Source organism: Neofelis nebulosa, chromosome 5 (genome assembly GCF_028018385.1).
Source record: "Neofelis nebulosa isolate mNeoNeb1 chromosome 5, mNeoNeb1.pri, whole genome shotgun sequence".
Classification (NCBI taxonomy): Eukaryota; Metazoa; Chordata; class Mammalia; order Carnivora; family Felidae; genus Neofelis; species Neofelis nebulosa.
The window spans coordinates 52,285,548-52,305,574 of record NC_080786.1 but is presented as its reverse complement, the minus strand read 5'-3'; the positions used below and the strand labels follow the sequence as shown (position 1 = coordinate 52,305,574).

The 20,027-nt window shown below is 35.1% G+C and overlaps 1 protein-coding gene across 1 annotated transcript in view; it reads right to left on the bottom strand.

The window, feature by feature from the left end:
- Positions 1 to 20,027, bottom strand: part of RSRC1 (arginine and serine rich coiled-coil 1) — a 421,618-nt gene that overhangs the window by 391,265 nt on the left and 10,326 nt on the right. The window contains exons 2-3 of the mRNA XM_058730324.1: positions 16,163 to 16,358; positions 15,264 to 15,389 (exon numbers count right to left, since the gene is read on the bottom strand). Of these exons, the coding sequence (XP_058586307.1) occupies positions 15,264 to 15,389; positions 16,163 to 16,356 (320 nt within the window). The 5' untranslated portion in view covers positions 16,357 to 16,358. The remainder of the gene's footprint in view (positions 1 to 15,263; positions 15,390 to 16,162; positions 16,359 to 20,027) is intronic.

Sequence of the window (20,027 nt, the reverse complement as noted above, 5' to 3'; positions counted from 1 at the left end):
TTAGAGGTTCTGTATATAAAATTAAGTTGTTATCAGCTTAAAAATAGATATTTCTAATTTTAACATTTTATGTAAGTTCCATGGTAACCACAAAAAAATACTTATAGAAAATATACAAAATAAAGTAAGGAATCAAAGCATGTTAATACAAGATATGGGGGCACCTGGGTGGCTCAGTTGGCTAAGCATCCGACTTCAGCTCAGGTCATGATCTCGCGGTTCACTAGTTCAAGTCCCTCACGGGGCTCTGTGCTGACAGCTCAGAGCCTGGAGCCTGCTTCCAATTCTGTGTCTCCCTCTCTCTCTGCCCCTTCCCTACTCACACACTCCCTTCCTCCCTCCCTCCCTCTCTCTCTCTCTCTCCCCAAAATAATAAACATTAAAAACATTTTTTTAATTTAAAAATAACAACACAACACAAAGGAAAGCACCAATAGAGGAAAGAGGGACAAAATATAGCTATAAGATAGAAAGCTAAGAAAATGGCCAACAGTTTTTCTATATCAATAATTACTTTAAATGTAAATGGCTTAAGCTCTTCAAAGGAAAGATACAGACTAGCTGAATGAAGTAAAAAAACCAAGATGCAATTATATGCTGTTTACAAAAACTCACCTTAGATGTAAAGACGAAAATCAGCTGAAAATGAAAGGCTGGAAAAAGATATTTCATCCAAATGGTAACCCAAAGAAAGTAGGGGTTGACATGCTTGTTTCAGACAAAATAGACTAAGTCAAAAACTGTCACAAATAGGAAAGGACATTATATAACAATAAGAGTCAATCCACCAAGAAGATATAACAATTGTGAATATATATGTACTTGATATCAGAGTACTCAAATATACAAGGCAAACATTGACAAAATAGAAGGAAAAAAAGAGAATAACACAAAAATAAAAAATTTCAATTCTCCACTTTCAATAATGGATAAAATAAGGAGACAGAAGATCTATAAAGAAATAGAGGACCTGAACAACATTACAGACCAACCAGATATAAGAGACATATAGGGCACACTCCACCCAATGGCAGCAGAATATACTTTCTTCTCAAACACACATGAAACATTCTCGAGGACAGATCACATGTTACGCCACAAGACAAGTCGTAATGAATACAGTAAGACTGAAATCCATACAAAGTATCTTTTCTGACCAAGATGAATTAAACTAGAAATATACACAGCAGAAAAACTGGCAAATCCATAAATATGTGGAATTTAAACATGTGCTTGAAAAACCAAAGGGCCAAAGAAGAAATCACAAGGGAAATTCGAAAAATATCGAGACAAATGACAATGAAAACACAACATACCACAACTTGTGGTTATAAGAAAAGCAGTCCTAAGATGGTAGTTTATAGCAGAAAATGCCTACATTAAGAAAGAAAAAAAGATCTCCAACTAAGAATCTAACTTTACATCTCAAGGAATTAGAAAAGGAACAAACTACACTAAAACTTAGCAGAAGGAAGAGATTAATAAAGATTAGACTAGAAGTAATGAAATAAAGTATTGAAAAACAATATTAAAAGTCAATGAAACTAAGTCTCTTTCTTGAAAAGACCAACAAAATTGGCAAGCCCCTAACTAGATTAAGGAAAAAAAGAAGACTCAAATAATTAAAATCAGACAGGAAAAAGGAGAAATTACAACTGATGTCAAAGAAAAAAAAAGGATTATGAGACTACGATAAATAATTATACACCAACAAATTGGATAACAAACAAAATATGGATAAATTCTTACAAATACACAATCTATCAAGACTAAATTATGAAGAAATAGAAAATCTGAACAGATCTGTAGCAAGGGAAAGAGAATGAATCAGTAATCAAAAACCTCACAAAAAATAAAAGCCCAGGACCAGATGGCTTCACCGGAGAATTCTAGCAAACATTTAAATAAGAATTAATGCCAATCTCTCTGAAACTCTTCCAAAAAATTAAAGAGGAGGGAATACTTCCAAATTCATTTTATGAGCCAGCATTATTACCCTGATACCAAAGCCAGACAAAGATAATACAAGAAAACTACAGACTAATATCTATATTGAATATTGATGCAAAAAAACAAAGTACTAACAAATCAAATTCAACAGCATATTAAAACAATTATACAGGGGTGTCTGGGTGGCTCAGTTGGTTAAGCGTCTGACTTTGGCTCAAGTCATGATCTCACGGCTCACGAGTTCGAGCCCTGCATCGGGCTCTGTGCTGACAGCTCAGAGCCTGGAGCCTGCTTCGGATTCTATCTCCCTCTCTCTCTGCCCCTCCCCTGCTCACGCTGTGTGTGTCTGTGTGTGTGTGTGTGTGTGTGTGTGTGTGTGTGTGTGTGTGTGTGTCTGTTACTCTCTCTACCCCCCTCCCCCCTCTCAAAAATAAATAAACATTTAAAAAAAATTTTTTTAAACAATTATAGAGCATAAACAAGTGGGTTTTGTCCCTTGAATACAAGGATCATTAAATATACAAAAACCAAGTGTAACACACCACATGAAAAAAATGAAGAACAAAAATCACATGGTGATCTCAATTGATGTACAAAATTTTCTGACATGATTAAACATCTTTTCATGAAAATCACTCAACAAATTGAGGGAAAGTACCTCAATATAATAAAGTTCATATACAGAAGGACCAGTGTTAACATCATACTCAATAGTAAAAACCTGGAAGTTTCTCCTCAAAGATCAGTAGCAAGGCAAAGATGCCCACATTCCCCACTTCTATGCAACATAGTACTGGAATTCCTAGACAGAACAATTAGGCAATAGAAAAAAATAAAAAGTCATCCAAATTGGAAAGGAAAAAGTAAAATCATGACTTTCACATGGCATAATGACACAGTCTTAAATGTAGAAAAGCCTAAGATTACACACACACACACACACACACACACACTGTAAGAATAAGTAAGTTCAATAAAGCTGCAAGATACAGAATCAACAGTCAAAAATCAGTTGTCTCTTTACACTAACAGTGAGCAAAATGAAAAGAAAATTAACAATCTCACTTATGTTAGCATTAAAAAGAATAAAACTTAGGAATAAACTTTAACCAAGGAGGCAAAAATCTTGTACACACACACTCAACAGCAAAATAGTGCTAAAAAAAATTAAAGATGACACCATAGAAAAATATCCCACGTTCATGGCATGGGGAGACATAATATTATTAAAATGTCATTACTAACAAGCTATCAAAAGATGCAACACAAACACTATCAAAATCCCAAAGTCCTTTTTCACAGAAACAAGAAAATTCTAAAATTGATTTTGACCGTCAAAGGACCCCAAACACCAAAACAATCTAGCAAAAGAACAAAGCTGAAGGCCTCACAAATATGTTTGTGATTTCAAAAATATATTACAAAGCTACAGTAATCAAAGCAATATGGTATTGGCATACAGACTAACATAAAATAATGGAAAAGAATGGAGAGTAGAAATAAACACTGTGTATACAGCCAAATGACTTTCACAATGTTAACAAGACAACACAATGGGAAAATGATAGTCTATTCAATAAATGTTGGGAAAACCATATCCACATACAAAATAATGAAGATGGACACTATCTTACACCATATGTAAAAATTAACTCAAAATGCGAAAAGAGAAAAAGGGACAAGAAATTTACTTGAAAAGATAAATAAGAGCTGACAATTGCCATAATCTGGGAAAGGGAATGGACATTAAGATCAAGGAAACACAGAGAGCTTCCAACAAAATTAACACAAGGAGGTCTGCACAAGACACATAATAATTAAAATGGCACAAAGTGGTGGGGCATCTGGGTGGTTCAGTTGGTTAAGCGTCCGACTTCGGCTCAGGTGATGATCTCATGGTTTGTGAGTTCGAGCCCTGCATTGGGCTCTGGGCTGACCCCCAGAGCCTGGAGCCTGCTTCGGATTCTGTCTCCTTCTCTCTCTTCCCCTCCCCACTTGTGCTCTGTCTCTCTCTGTCTCTCAAAAATAAATAAATGTAAAATAAATAAATAAATAAATAAAATAAAAAGTTTAAAATGGCACAAAGTGGTGATAAATGGAGAACTGTAAAAGCAGCAAGAGGAAAGAAAACAGTTACGTACAAGGAAACCCCCCCTAAGGCTATCAACTGATTTTTCAGCAGGAACATTGCAGGCCAGAAAGGAATGACATGATATATTGAAAGGGCTGAAAGAAAAAAACCTGAAACCAAGAATACTCTACCTGGCAAGATTATCATCAGAATAAAAGCAGAGATAATGAATTTCCCAACAAACAAAAGTCAAAGTTCATTACCACTAAACCAGCCTTACAAGAAACATTAAAGGGAATTCTTTTTTTGTTTTTAATGTTTATTTATTCTTGAGAGAGAGACAGACAGAGCGCAAGCAGGGGAGCAGCAGACAGAAGGAGACACAGAATCTGAAGCAAGCTCCAGGCTCTGAGCTGTTAGCACAGAGCCTGACGCAGAGCCTGAACTCACAAACCAAACCACAAAATCATGACCTGAGCTGAAGTCAGACACTTAACCAACTGAGCCACCCAGGTGCCCTATAAAGGAAATTCTTGAGTGTAAAGAAAGAACCATCTTCAGAATTAAGAAAATGAAGAAAAGAAAAAATTTTACAGGTAAATACAAACATATGATAACAGCAGATTAATCACTTATAAAATCAGTATGGAGGTTAAAGCACAAAAACAATAAAATCAATTACATCTGTAAAAATCAGTCAAGGAATTGACAAGATAAAAAGATGCACAGGATGAGATCATATACATAAAACATGGGGAATAAAAATGCTTTTAGAATGGGTTAAAACTTGTGACCATCAATAAAGACTGATATGTGCATATATGAACCTCATGATGACCACAAATCAAACACCTATGATACACAAAAAATATAGAGAAAGGAGTCCAGGCATAACCTAAAGAAAGTCATCAAACTACAAAAAATAAAAAAGCAAGAGAAGGAGAAAGGAACAGAGAGGAACTACAAAAACAACCATAAAACATGTAACAAAATAGCAATAAGTACATACCTATCAATAATTACTTTAAATGTAAATGGACTAAATGCTCCAATTAAAAGACACAGGGTGACAGAATGAATAAAACAGTAAGACCAATCAACATGCTGCCTACAAGAGACTCACTTCAGAACTAAAGATACATGCAGATTGAAGATAAAGGGATAGAAAAACATTTACCATACAAATGGAAGCAAAAACAAAGCTGGAGTAACAGTACTAATTTCAGACAAATTAGACTTTAAAACAAATAACGTAGCAAAAGACACAGTAGGACACTGCACAATGATAAAGGGAACAATCCAAGAGGATATAACAGTTGTAAATATTTCTGTACCCAACATGAAAGCACCTAAATATATAAAGCAACTATTAACATATAAGGGAAGAAATTGACAGTAATGTAATAACTGTGGGGGAGTTTAACACCTACTTACATCAATGGATAGATCTTCCAGACAGACAATCAACAAGAAAACAGTGGCTATGAATGACACATCAGACCAGATGGACCTAACGTATATTCAGAACACTCCATCCAAAAACAGTAGAAAACACATTCTTTTCAAGTACACAATGGAACATTCTACAGAACAGATCACATTTTAGGTCACAAAACAAGTCTGAATAAAGTCAAAAAGACTGTAATCATATCATGCCTCTTTACAAACCACAACATCATGAAACTGGAAATCAATCACAAGTGAAAATCTGGAAAGAACACAAATAGATGGAAGTTAAAAAACATGCTATTAAACAATGAATGGGTCAACCAAGAAATCAAAGAGGAAATAAAAAATACATAGAGACAAATTAAAATAAAAACGCAACAGCTGAAAATCTTTGGGATACAGCAAAAGCTGTTCTAAGAGAGAAGATTATAGCAATACAGGCCTACATCAAGAAGCAAGAAAAATCTGAAATAAACCACCCAACCTTACACCTAAAGGAGCTAACAAACAAAAAAGTAAAGACCAAGGTCAGTAGAAGGACAGAATAAAGATTAAAGCAGAAATAAATTAGAGACTAAAATAATTAAGAGCTCAACAAAACAAGGTGATAAAAGATAAAATTGATAAACCTTTAGCTAGACTCAATCAACAACAAAAAAGAGGGAAATCAAATATATATCAGAAATGAAGAAGTAGAAACAAGAACCAAGACCTCAGAAATAAAAGGGTTATAAGGGAATACTATGGAAAAAGTATACACCAACAAAACGGACAACCTAGAAGAAATGGATAAATTCCTAGAAGCATATAACTTTCCAACACTGAATCAGGAAGAAATAAAAAATTTCAACAGACTGAAAACTGGCAACGAAATTAAAAAAAAAAAAAAACAAGCAAAACATTCCCAACAAATAAAAGTCCAGGACAAGATGGCTTCAGAGGTGAATTCTACCAAACATTTAAGGAACAGTTAATACTTACTCTTCTCAAACCACTCCAGAAAAAGAAGAGGAAGGAAAACCCCCAAATTCCTTCTATGAGTCCAACATTACCCTGATACCAAAACCAGATAAAGACACCAAAAAAAAAAAAAAAAAAAAAAAAAAAAAAGGGGGAACTACAGGCAAATATCTGTCATGAACACAGATGAAAAAATTCTCAACAAAATACTAGCAAACCAAATCCAACAATACATGCAAAAATCATGCACCATTATCAAGTGAGATTTATTCCCGGGATGCAAGCGTAGTTCAATATTCACAAATCAATCAATGTGATACACACATTATCAAGAAAAAGAATAAAAACCATATGATCATCACAACAGCTGCAGAAAAAGCATCTGACAAAGTACAACATCCATTCGTGATAAAAACCCTCAACAAAACAGGTTTAGAGAGAATGTACCTCAACATAAGAAAGGCCATATATGAAAAAACCACAGCTAACATCATACTGAGTGGTGAAAAACTGAGAGCTTGTCCCCTAATATTAGGAACAAGACAAGTATGTCCACTCTTAACACTTTTATTCAATATAGTAGTGGAAGTCCCAGGCATGGCAATCAAAAAAAGAAATAAAAGGCATCCAAATTGGTAAGGAAGAAGTAAAACTGCCACACTATTCGCAGAGGATGATATTAGATATAAAAAACCCTAAAGACTCCACCCCAAAACTACCAGAACTAATGTGAATTTAGTAAAAGCCTCAGGATGCAAATTTAATATATAGAAATCTGTTGCATTTCTATACGCTAATCATGAAGTAGCAGAAAGAAATTAAGAAAACAATCCCATCTGCAGCTGCACCAAAAAGTGTAAAATACTGGGGCGCCTGGGTGGCTCAGTCGGTTAAGCGGCCGACTTCGGCTCAGGTCATGATCTCATAGTCCATGAGTTTGAGCCCCGCATCGGGCTCTGTGCTGACAGCTCAGAGCCTGGAGCCTGTTTCAGATTCTGTGTCTCCTTCTCTCTGAACCTCCCCCGTTCATGCTCTGTGTCTCTCTGTCTCAAAAAAGAAATAAACGTTAAAAAAAATTTAAAAAAAAAAAGGTATAAAATACCTAGGAATAGACTTAACTAAAGAGAAAGACCTGTACTCTGAAAACTATAAAACACTGATGAAAGACACTGAAGATGACACAAATGAATGGAAAGACATTTCATGCTCATGGACTGGAAGAACAAATATTGTTAAAATGTCCATACTACCCAAAGCAATCAACTGATTTAATGCAATCCCTATCAAAATACCAACAACAGGGGCACCTCAGTGACTCAGTAGGTTAAGCAGCTGCCTTCAGCTCAGGTCATGATCTCGCGGTTCATGGGTTTGAGCCCTACATTGGGCTCTCTGCTGTCTGTGTGGAGCCCGCTTTGAATCCTCTGTCTCCCTTTCTCTCTGCCCCTCCCCGACTTGTTCTCTGTCTCTCTCTCTCTTTCAAAAATAAATAAATAAAACTTTATTTAAAAAACATTTTTCATAGAACTAGAACAAACAATCCTAAAATTTTCAAGGAACCACAAAAGACCCCAAAAAGTCAAAGCAATCTTGAGAAAAAAAAAAAAAAAAAGCTGGAGGTATCATAATTCCTGATTTCAAAATACACTATAAAACTATAGTAATCAAAACAGTACTAGCACAAAATCAGACACAAAGACCAGCAGAACAGAATAGAGAGCCCAGAAATAAACCCATGTTTATATGGTTTAAGCTAGGAAAAGGGAGGCAAGAATATACAATGAGAAAAAAGTCTTTTCAACAATTGGTGCTGGGAAAACTGGATAGCTACAGGCAAAGGAATGAAACTGGACCACTTTCTTACACTATGTACAAAAATAAAAAATAAACTCAAAATGTATTAAAAACCTAAATGTGAGACCTGAAACCATAAAACTCCTACAAGAAAACACAGGCAATAATCTGACATCAGCCCTAGCAATATTTTTCTAGACATGTCTCTTCAGGCAAGGGAAACAAAAGCAAAAATAAACTTTTGGGACTACACCAAAATACAAAGCTTTTGCACTGTGAAGGAAACCATCAACAAACAGAAACCTACTGAATGAGAGAAGATATTTGCAAATAATATATTTGGTAAGAGGTAATATTCAAAATCTACAAAGAACTTTTATACCTCAACACCAAAAAAAACCCCACAAATAATCCAATTAAAAAATGGGCAGAAGACTCAAATAGATCATTTTCTAAAAATGAAGATATACAGATGGCCAACAGACACATGAAAAGATGCTCAAAATCACTAATCATTAGAGAAATGCAAATCAAAACCACATTAAGATATCACTTCACACCTGGTCAGAATGGCCAGAATCAAAAAGACGAGAAATAAGTGTTGGCAAGGATGCAGAGAAAAGGAAGCCCTCATGCACTGTGGCTGGGAATGCAAACTAGTGCAGTCACTGTGGAAAACTGTATGCTATTGCCTCAAAAAATTAAAAATAAAAATACTATGCATATGTAGATTTATACACATATATACATACATACATACACACAATAGAGTATTGCTCAGCCATAAAAAAAGAATGAGATCTTGCCATTTGCAAGACGTAGATAGTATTATGCTAAGTGAAATAAGTCAAAGACAAATACCATATGAGGACAAGTGGGAGATACAGGTGGAATGAATATTTCACAGGGATGAGAGGTACAGCATAGGGAACACAGTGAACAGTACTGTAATAGCACTGTATAGTGACAAATGAAAGATAACATTTGTGGTGAACTTAGCAGAACACACAACTTGTCAAATCACTATGTTGTACACTTAACACTAATGTAACATGGTGTGTAAACACACACACACACTGCTTTGTAAAGGAAAAGGCACAATAAATGCTGAGGTAATAAAAAAAAAGAAGAAGAAATGGGCAAGATTTATCTGACAAAAACTTTAAAACACTCCTGAATTATAAAAAACCTGCCTACAACAAATGAAAAACCATCCCTTTCCTCTTAGAACAACTCAACATGATAAAGATGTCAGGTCTCCATAATTCATAAGTTTAATAAAATCTCAATAAAGACACCAAAAGCTTTTTTAATGGACCTAAATGAGTTAATTTCAAAGTTTGTGTGAAAAAAATAGGCAGTTCACATGAAAGTAATAGCCAGGAGAACATCGAAAATGAAAAGTTAAAAGTCAAAGGAGGACTTAGCCCTATCCAACATTAAAGTATACTATACAGTTTCTATACTAAGCAGTGTGGTACCAGTGCATAAATGAACAAGCAGGCTGCTGGAATATGCATAAAGTCAAAGAAAAAAAAAAAGACGTAAGTAGTAATGAAATTGAGTACATCAATAAAAGGGGTATCACAAATCACTGGGGCAAAGATGGACTTTTTAATAAATGGTGATGTGACAACAGCCAACTGAAAAAAGAAAACAATAGATCCTGGGGATGCAAGCTGGTGCAGCCACTCTGGAAAACAGTATGGAGGTTCCTCAAAAAACTAAAAATAAAACTACCCTACGACCCAGCAATGGCACTACTAGGCATTTATCCAAGGGATACAGGTGTGCTATTTCAAAGGGACACATGCACTGCCATGTTTATAGCAGCTCTATCAACAATAGCCAAAGTATATGGAAAGAGCCCAAATGTCCATCAATGGATGAGTGGATAAAGAAGATGTGGTGTATGTATACAATGGAGTACTACTCGGCAATCAAAAAGAATGAAATGTTGTCATTTGCAACTACATGGATGGAACTGGAGGGTATCATGCTAAGTGAAATTAGTCAGAGAAAGACAAAAATCATATGATTTCATTCATATGAGGAGTTTAAGAGACAAAACAGGTGAACATAAGGGAAGAGAAACAAAAATAATATAAGAACAGGGAAGGGGACAAAACATAAGAGACTCATAAACATGGAGAACAAACTGAGGGTTATGGGAGGGGTTGTCGGAGGGGGGATGGGCTAAATGGGTAAGGGGCACTAAGGAATCTACTCCTGAAATCATTGTTGCACTATATGCAAACTAATTTGGATGTAAATTAAAAAAATAATAATAATAAAACAAATTAAAATTAAAATAAATAAATAAAAACAATAGATCCATACCTCATATCATTGACAAGAACAAATCCAAATATATAAAAGACATAAATGTAAAAAATGAAATAAACAAGACACATCAGTGAACTCCTATCTGGGTATAAGGAATGAATTTCTCTATATTCTGAAGGTAAGGAAAGAAGCATTGAGAGAAGAGTGATAAATGTGACCACATAAAAACGCTTCAGCATGGCCAAGAAGTAGCATGAACAAAATCAAAAGACAACTGAAAGACTAAGAGAAAATATTTGCCGTATGTATTACAGCTAAAGGGTTGATTATCTAGTAACTCTTTAAAATTAAAGGAAAAAAATATCAAAAACCCAAAAGACATGAAGAGAAAATTTGCACACAAAAAAGACAGAAAAATGGCCCTCAAACATAAAAAAAGATGTTCAACACTTATGATAAAAAGAAATGAAAACCAAAACTACATTACAATACCATTTTTCATTTATCACACTGGCAAATATTTAAATATGCCAACATATTCTATTGATGAGGCTGTTGGGAAACAGGACTCTTACATACTACTGACAGTTTTATTTATTTACTTTATGACAGAGAGAGACAGAGAAACCCAAGCAGCCTTCTCACTGTCAGCCCAGAGCCCAACACGTGGCTCAAACCCATGAACCACCCACAAACCGCAAGATTATGACCTGAGCCAAAATCAGACACTTAACTGACTGAGCCACCCAGGCACCCCAGGATTTTAGCAATTTCTATCAAAACTACAAACTTATTTATCTTTTCATCTGGCAATCCTATTTGTAGGAGTTTCTCCTAAAAATATACCTCCAACAATATAAAAATTCTCATGTACAAGGTTATCTATGGCAGCTTTTTAGTAACTGCAAAATATAGGAAGTATCCTTAATGTCCATATGTAGAAGATAGGCTAAACAAATTATGATAGAGCCACACAATGAGCAACTAAGCAGCCATGAAAAAATGAGTAAGATTACTATTAAGTGACATGGAGTGCTTTCCAAGATATACTAGTAAACAAAAAGACCAAAGTACAAAAGAATATCTATAGTATACCATGGATATACTACCACTTTGTTTAAAAACAAACAGAGGAGTGGTGCCTGGATAGCTCAGTCAGTTAAGCACCCAACTCTTGGTTTCAGTTCAGGTCATGATTCAAGGGTCGTGGAATTGAGCCCGGCATTGGGCTCCACACCGACCATGGAACCTGCTTAAGATTCTCTCTTCCTCTCCCTCTGCCCCTTCCCTGTCTCAGGCATGCGATTTACACACATGCACACACACACTCTTGCTCTCTTTAAAAAAAAAAAAAAAGTAAAACCTAAAATACAAATAGAATTAGTTACCTATGGAGTGGTTAGAAACAAGATACAAGGGAGAAAGGGGAGTGGTATTTCTCTGCATATGCCTTTTTAGTATAGTACTATCTGTTAGAACCATATTAATATTTCACGTACTAAAAGAAAGGGAGAGACAAATAAAATTTTAAAATGTAGCAGGATAAAAAAAACTTGAAATATAAACAAAAACAAACAAATCTACCTCTTTGAAGAAACTAACCATAATGAAGTGGGGAAGAGAACTATATACCCCCACAGTAAAGATAAAAAGTAGCACAAAAAATATTAACCCTAGTTTGTAAGTTTGTTTTTTTACAGTGGTATGTATCAGCAATTCTAAAAGTACTTTCTGTGTATTCTGGAATGAGGAAATAAATAAACATACAGTGAATAACAGGAGCAGATCCCTCACTGTCGCAAAAGGAAGTGAAATATGTCACAACTTGAGTATTTTGAGAACATAAAAATTATATCAAAAAGCTGGGGTGCCTGGGTAGCTCAGTCAGTTAAGCGTCTGACTTCGGCTCAGGTCATGATCTCAGTTTGTGAGTTTGAGCCCTCATAGGGCTTGCTGTTGTCAGTGCAGAACTTGCTTCAAATCCTCTGCCCACACCCCAACTCTCACATACTTTCTCTCTCAAAAATAAACAAACATTAAAAACAATTATATTAAAAAGCATAATCACCTAATTACTCTGTAACTCATCCATGGAAACCACAACAAACTTCACATATTTGACTTCCCCCTGCCATCCCTCAGAACATGCTTCATCTTTCAATTACTTTTTACATGTGTAACAAGTTTTCTGGAAGTATCTGACTTACCATGACTGAAATCATTAATTTCTATTAAAAAGCACAGAGACCATTAACAACACATCTTTGCTTTAGAATTGTATTTTTTCTTTGAAAAACTGACTACTTTCATCTTTTGTTTAAAATATAGCCTTGATTACCCATGCTGTTCAAGGAATGAGTTGTTCAATTTTCTTGTTAAACCAAGATTAAACTCATTTAGTTCAAATATTTTGAAAAATTCTTAAAATATATTCTTAAAATAGTATGTGCATAGGACATAGATAATATACTTTCTCAAAATTTAAGACTTTTCAGTGACTCCAGATTATTTAGTTATTATAGTTAAATGCCAAAGTGTCAATCCAAGAGGCTGAAAAGTTGTTCTGAATAAACCTCTGAACTTGTTTTCTGATATACAAAATAAAGGTATTACGACGCATGATACCCTGATTGAGTTACAAAACTCAAATTTCTAAATGCATATGTGCTAGTTTGTGGTTGACTAGACATCACTGCTATTGTTTTTAAAGTCTTCCTTGCATTGCAAAGGAAATTACAGACCCCCCTTTGGAGAGAGGTGTAGGTAGATAATTGGGCAGAAAAACACCTTCAAGGTGAATGGTTTCTTGACAGCCACCCACTTTGGTGCTACCAACTGAGAGAGTACTTAAAATTTCCAGTGACTTCTGAGCAAACAACCAGCTGCCATGCTTCAAGCTAAAATAATCAGTGACAGTTCTCCCTAATTCCCTGAATCCTTCCAAAGGTTACAAAAGTTTCTTATGTTAAAACCCTAATGCTTGAAATCAAACTCTAAATGACTGATGCACGTGAAAATATATGGAAGTATATGTGAAAATATAAACTAAAAAAGACGATAGAAAACATGAATTATTATTTTTGTTCCCAATGATGGGAAATTTCAATTGAAGCTGTTTTCTGGTAATCAGACTCTTTAGACAAATCAATACATCCAAAAAAACAGCTTTCCTTCTCCAAATCAATAAAACAATAAAACTTTTTCTTGCTACAAAACCCAGCTCTCTACCTAACTTCATTTCCCCATTTAATCATTCATTCAAATCAAGACATGTTTACCAAGCAAGGCATTTTGCTAGGTAATAAGAGGGTGCCACTGCAAGAGTTTACAATATGTGAGAATAACAAAAACATAATATTCAAAATAGAATTGTTACAAATCAGGAGCCACAGGTGATGGTGGGTCAAGAAAGGAGGGATTAAATTTAACTTGGGAGTGAAAAGGTAAAAAAATCAAAAAAGGACTGAGAAATAATTAAAGGTTAAATAGAACCAAGCATTAAAGGATAGAAAGATTTCTCAAAATAAAGATATGCAAGAAAGCCGAAGAGCATACTCAAAGAAACAAAGCTAGCAACTCAGGGACATGTATGAAAAAAAAGGTATGTAACACAAAGTGGCTTATCCATAGAGTATAACAGAGGAGAAGAGGCTGAGGCCAAATAACACAAGGCCAGAAAGCTAAATATTTGAACTTTACTGCTATTAACCAACTTCAGATTCATACAGCTTACAAAATTTCATGCCTAGGTAACAAAACCAGGCTGTTAATATATCCCTAAAACTAGAGCCTAATACTAGTATGAAGAACTAAGCAGAGAAAAGAAAATGATCTGCCTAAAATGCTGTTTTTATCCTAACATTCTTCTGCTCAAAAACCTTCAATAATTTCTGAATGCCTATTTTTATCAAGTCTGTCAATACCATAGTCCCCATCCTACTTAACCAAATTTTCTACCATTGCCCAAATGTACAACTGTCTCCAGACAGGCTATTCTCTGTATTACTGGCCCTTGAGCACAGCCAGAAAACACAGGTGGAATATTAGACTGTGTATTAATGTATTAGTCTAGCTGTGTATTAGTCTGTTCCAACTGCTATAACAAACTAATGTCCAGCAGACTGGACAGCTTAAACAACAGAAATTTATTTCTCACAGTTCTGGAGGCTATTATAATTCTAAAATGAAGATGCCAGCTAATTTGGTTACTGGTAAGGGCTGTCTTCCTGGCTTACAAATATCCACCTTTTCACTGTGTCTTCACGTGGCCTTTCCTCTGAGTGCATACTCAGAGAAAGAAAAAGATCTCTCTCTTCCTCTTCTTTTAAGGCCATGTGAAGATACATGTATCCCTACAGGATTAAGCTCTACCCTATGACCTCATTTAACCTTAATTACCTCCATAAAGACCCTTTCTTCAAATATAGCTATGTTGAGGGTTAGGGCATCAATATACGAATTTACGGGAGACACAAACTCATTCTATAACACACTGAGGCAAGATCTTGAAAAATTCTAGCTTCTTCTCTTACATTCTTCAAAAATGTCCTCCATCGTGTGAAAAAGCCCTGTCCTGCCTACTAGAGAATGAGAAGCCAGTGAGGATGAGTGACCCCAGGTGAAATTAGCAGAACTGTCAGCTGAGCTCAGTCAAAATCATAAAATCATGAAAACATAAATGACTGTTGCTTTAGATCACTAAATTTGGAAACAAATAGCTTTGTAACAGCGATAAATATCTACTACAGCATACCTTCTTGTTCTGCTTTTTGACCTAGATCTCTGAACTCTATAGGATTTCCCTCGACCCCTTGAACGACTTCGACTTCGTTTTCTTCGAGAGCCATACGAAGAGCTACTGCTTGATCGATGCCTGCGTCTGAAATAAAATATAATCAAGTGTCATTGTTATAAAAAAAATTTTACAGGCATTAGACAGAAATCTTCTAGATTCTAAAGAATCGTCTCATTTTTACTACTTCTCACTCTTTCCTAGAAGCAAATAGAGATAAAATGTTATTCCTCTTTAACAGTCAGATGACTGATGCATAGTTTAGTGATTGGATCCAGCTACTAATTAACACGTTAGGGGTCCTCAGCAGTATACAATCCTTCCAAATATTATCAGACGATATTTCATGAGAACTACACCAGTTTATATCTACATGTCTACAAAGAACAGACAAAGGACAGCCACTAGACCCATGGATTGGGCCTGGCAAAAAGGAAAACCTTTGGGAGAATAAGGGGTTGGGCCAAATGGGTGAAAGGGAAAGGGAGATACAGGCTTCCAGTCATGAAACGAGTAAGGCACAGGAATAAAAAGCAGAGCATAAGGAATATAGTCAATGATATTACAATAGCAAGGTAATGGAACAGAGGGTAGCTATACTTGTGGTGAACACAGAATAATGCATAAACCTATCAAGTCACAAAATTGTATACCTGAAACTAATGTAGCATACTCAAAATAAAAACTAAAAAAAATTTTTAAAAACTTTTGGGTTGGCACTTAACCCTCATAAATATATAACTTCTAAAAGAAAAGATGTTTTACCCAAAAAAATTGAAAGTTTTTTTGACCCAAAAAAACATATGAATACTAAAGAATGCTACTCTCATTACTAAATAAGTAAAAATTATAAAAATTACCTTCTATCATATGAATGAGAGCGAGGCTGAAGATCTCTGGACCAAGATCTTGACTTTGACCTTGATTTCCTTCCACCTTTCTTTCGGCTATATGTTCTACTATCTGAAGAACTACTTGAAGATGACCGTCTACGGTGTTTCTTTTTTCTCTTGCTTCTGCTTTCTTCTTCAGTATCTGATGACCGGCGTCCCATTTCTGTAAGTGTAAATTCAAAGAAAATTTTTTCTAGCATAATGGCACAATGGATGAAATTTAACATAATAATATTTGTAGAACTTTGTAAAAATTTAAAAAGTCTTAAAGTAAAATTTTAAATGTACCTGGCACTTTGACAAGACATGAGAAGTAGCTCTAGTATAGTCTTCAAGAATTATCAATTGTTTTTACAATTTATGAACAATTTAAATTTGTCCATAATTTTTTCAAAACTCTCTCTAAAGAGTCAATTCTGAAAACAGGATACGAATATAAATTATTATAAATTTTCTTATATTTTAAGTTGCACTTATCAATTATACGCTATCTGAGTTAGGGACAACCATTAATCCTTGCACATTCCCTAAAGATAAAAAATATTTTACTACCTTTTATAGTTACATTTTCCTAACTAAAAATACTAAATTTTTAAATGGATAAAACCTCATTAGTTATCAACAAAGTACAAACTGAAACAATGCAAAGTACTAACGTTGATGAGGTTATTGTTAAGTCAGTCAACTCTGCATACTGCTAATTCCTATATAAAGTGATGGTATAAATCCTTCTAGAATGCAATTAAGCAGTTAAAAAAAAAAAAGAGTCATTAAAATGTTGATTTTTTTTTTTGACAAAGCAATCCTACTTCTAAGAATATATCTGCAAAGTTTTTCTTAAAAGGAAGATATATTCATGAAGATATTCATTATAGCATTATTAAAACCATATCTCCAGAGACTATACTTTAACAAAATATATACATATGAGTAAGAGCAAAAATGAAAATAATTGATAATATTTAAGCGATGAAACTGGGTAACTGTTTTTATTTTACACTATTTTCTATATGGCTATAGTAATGTTTGTATATTTAGTAAGCAAAAGAGAAAAAAATACAGAAATACAACTTTTTTATTCTTAAGAATTAACTTAGTTGAGGGGCACCTGGGTAGCTCAGTCGGTTGGGCATTCGACTTCTGGCCCAGGTCACGATCCCACACTTTGCAGGTTCAAGCTCCACATCCAGCTCTGTGCTGACAGCTCAGAGCCTGGAGCCTGCTTCAGATTCTGTGTCTCCCTCTCTCTGCCCCTCCCTTGCTTGCACTCTGTCTCTCTGTCTCCCAAAAATAAATAAATATTTTTTAAAAATTAAAAAATAAAAAAACAATTAACTTAGTTGAGGGGCACCTGGGTGGCTCAGTCAGTTAAGGGTCCGACTTTGGCTCAGGTCATGATCTCACAGTTCGTGAGTTCGAGCCCCACGTCGGGCTCTGTGCTGTCAGCTCAGTGCCTGGAGCCTGCTTCAGATTCTGTGTCTCCCTTTCTCTCTGCCTCTCCCCGACTCACACTCGGTCTGTCTCTCAAAAATTAATAAATGTTAAAAAAAAGTTAAAGAATTAACTTAGTTGATAAGAAGCTTCCTGTCTTAAATTCAGCCTTTAGTCTCACACACAATCTCATTTATTTTACTAAAATAGTTATTAGCTATCTTTCAGCGTCACATAAAAACAAGATCCATCCTATGTGATGGTTAAGATAAACAGTTAATGGAGCAGATAAATAAATCTCATAATTCCCTTTAATATTTATTCAAAATAAGTTAATAACATTACTATGAACAAAGCACTGTGTTAAATTACAGCTTTGTTTTCAGAATGGTCAGGAGAGCCATCCCCTCCCTGACTCTAACACAATACCACCTGAAAGTTGAAAATCACAATACCACTTGAAAATCGCTGTCAGGACTAATTCAAAACATCAAGCTATTTACCTAGGGCCAGAATTAGACTTTAAATATAGTTCTGAACCTCCAAGTTGTTCATAGTTCTAGCATTTTACAGTTAAAATATTGGGAAGACTTGGTTTTGAAACTTTCAGTAAATCACTTGTAAATCAAAGCCAGTTTCCTCACTGAAAAATGAAATTGCACTGGCTAACGATCATCATGACCCTTTCCAGCTTCCAAATACTATAATTATGAAAGTATACATATATAGACCGTATAAATGTACACATATACACACTTAAATATCCACATATACATATCCATTATATATAACATGTAACCAAGTCTGTGTGTGTATGTGTATTTTCACTAAAGAATGTTACATAATTGCATGATAACAATCACCTAAGTCTTCCTATTTCCTGTTTTTTTCTTTCTTGTTTTCATCCTTAGACAGTTAATGACGTTTCTTTGCCCACAAATAACCATTTAAATTAAGATGAGTTTTTATGATAATCTTATCTGGTTAAAAAAATACTAAAATGAGAGTGAAAGGATAAAGAAGTACAAATTCACAAGGATAAAGAGACTAGAAGAGAAAACAACAGGAACAGTAGACAAGATATGTCAATAAATTTTTAGTAAATGAAAACCAGATGGAGAATTTAGAGCTAAGAAAGTTGAATATCAAGCAACTGCAGAGAATTCCAACAAGAGAAAGGCCAATTCACGTAGCAAAAATCAGAAAGGGTCAAGAATTTGAGACACCAGATACCAGAGCAGGCACAATGGGTCATGAGACTAAAATACAGAGAATTAGTTGAAAATGTAAAAGAAGTAATCTCCCAGGTCCTCCCCCATCCAAACCAGATAAGTAACTACTCCTCTCCAGTCCCGGCAGGAAAGATGGTCTATTTTAGGAAAATGATGAAACAATGAAGCACCAGGTCCAGGGTAAAAGAGGGCAGAAAGATGCTAAACTTAAAGATGCCAAAGTTAAAGGAAAATGAAGGTTTATAATCTAATGGTAAATACTGCAGCACTCAGTGTACTTGGATCCAAGAATTCTGGCAGAAGATTCTTTACAAAAACTGATAGGTAGCCAAAAAAAGGTAAATAAATATTTGAAGGTCCTCTGAAAAAAAGGCCAGGCCCTTACCCAATCACCCTTTAACCAAACCCACCAGTTAACAAGTCCAAACCTTAAACGATAAACTTTTCTCTGTAACCTTTTTTGTTGTTAACCTTTTAGTGATTATACAACAAAAGATAACCAATCACATGATGAAAGCCTTCATCATAAGAGACAGAACCAAAACAAAAAGAAAAAAAAAGCAACTTTTAGTAAACAGGGAACATGCAGAAAAAAATCAGTTAATATCCTCAGAAACATATGAGAAGATGATCCCGCAAACAATAGGAGGAACATCCAAAGAACAGGAAAGCTTGAAATTCAAACAAATGATAATTTGTAATAAAAAATACAATAGTGTAGGGGCTCCTGGGTGGCTCAGTTGGTTGAGCATCAGACTCTTGATTTCCGCTCAGGTCATAATCCCAGGGTCATGGGATGGATCCCAGCATAGGGCTGGAGCCTACATAAGATTCTCTTTCTCTCTCCCCCTTTGCCCCTCTCCCCTGCTCATGTGCACACATGCTCTCACTCTGTGTCTAAAATAAAAACAACAACAAAAACAAATCAACAGGGTTAGAAGATAAGGTCAAAGGACTTGAAGAAAGTAGAAAGAAAAAAAATAGGAGGTGGGTGCCTGGCTGGCTCAGTCTGCAGGGCATGTGACTCGATCTCAGGGTTTTAAGTTTGAGTCCCACACTGGATGTAGAAATTACTTAAAAATAAAATATTAAAGGGGCGCCTGGGTGGCCCAGTCGGTTGAGCGTCCGACTTCAGTTCAGGTCATGATCTCGCAGTTCGTGGGTTCAAG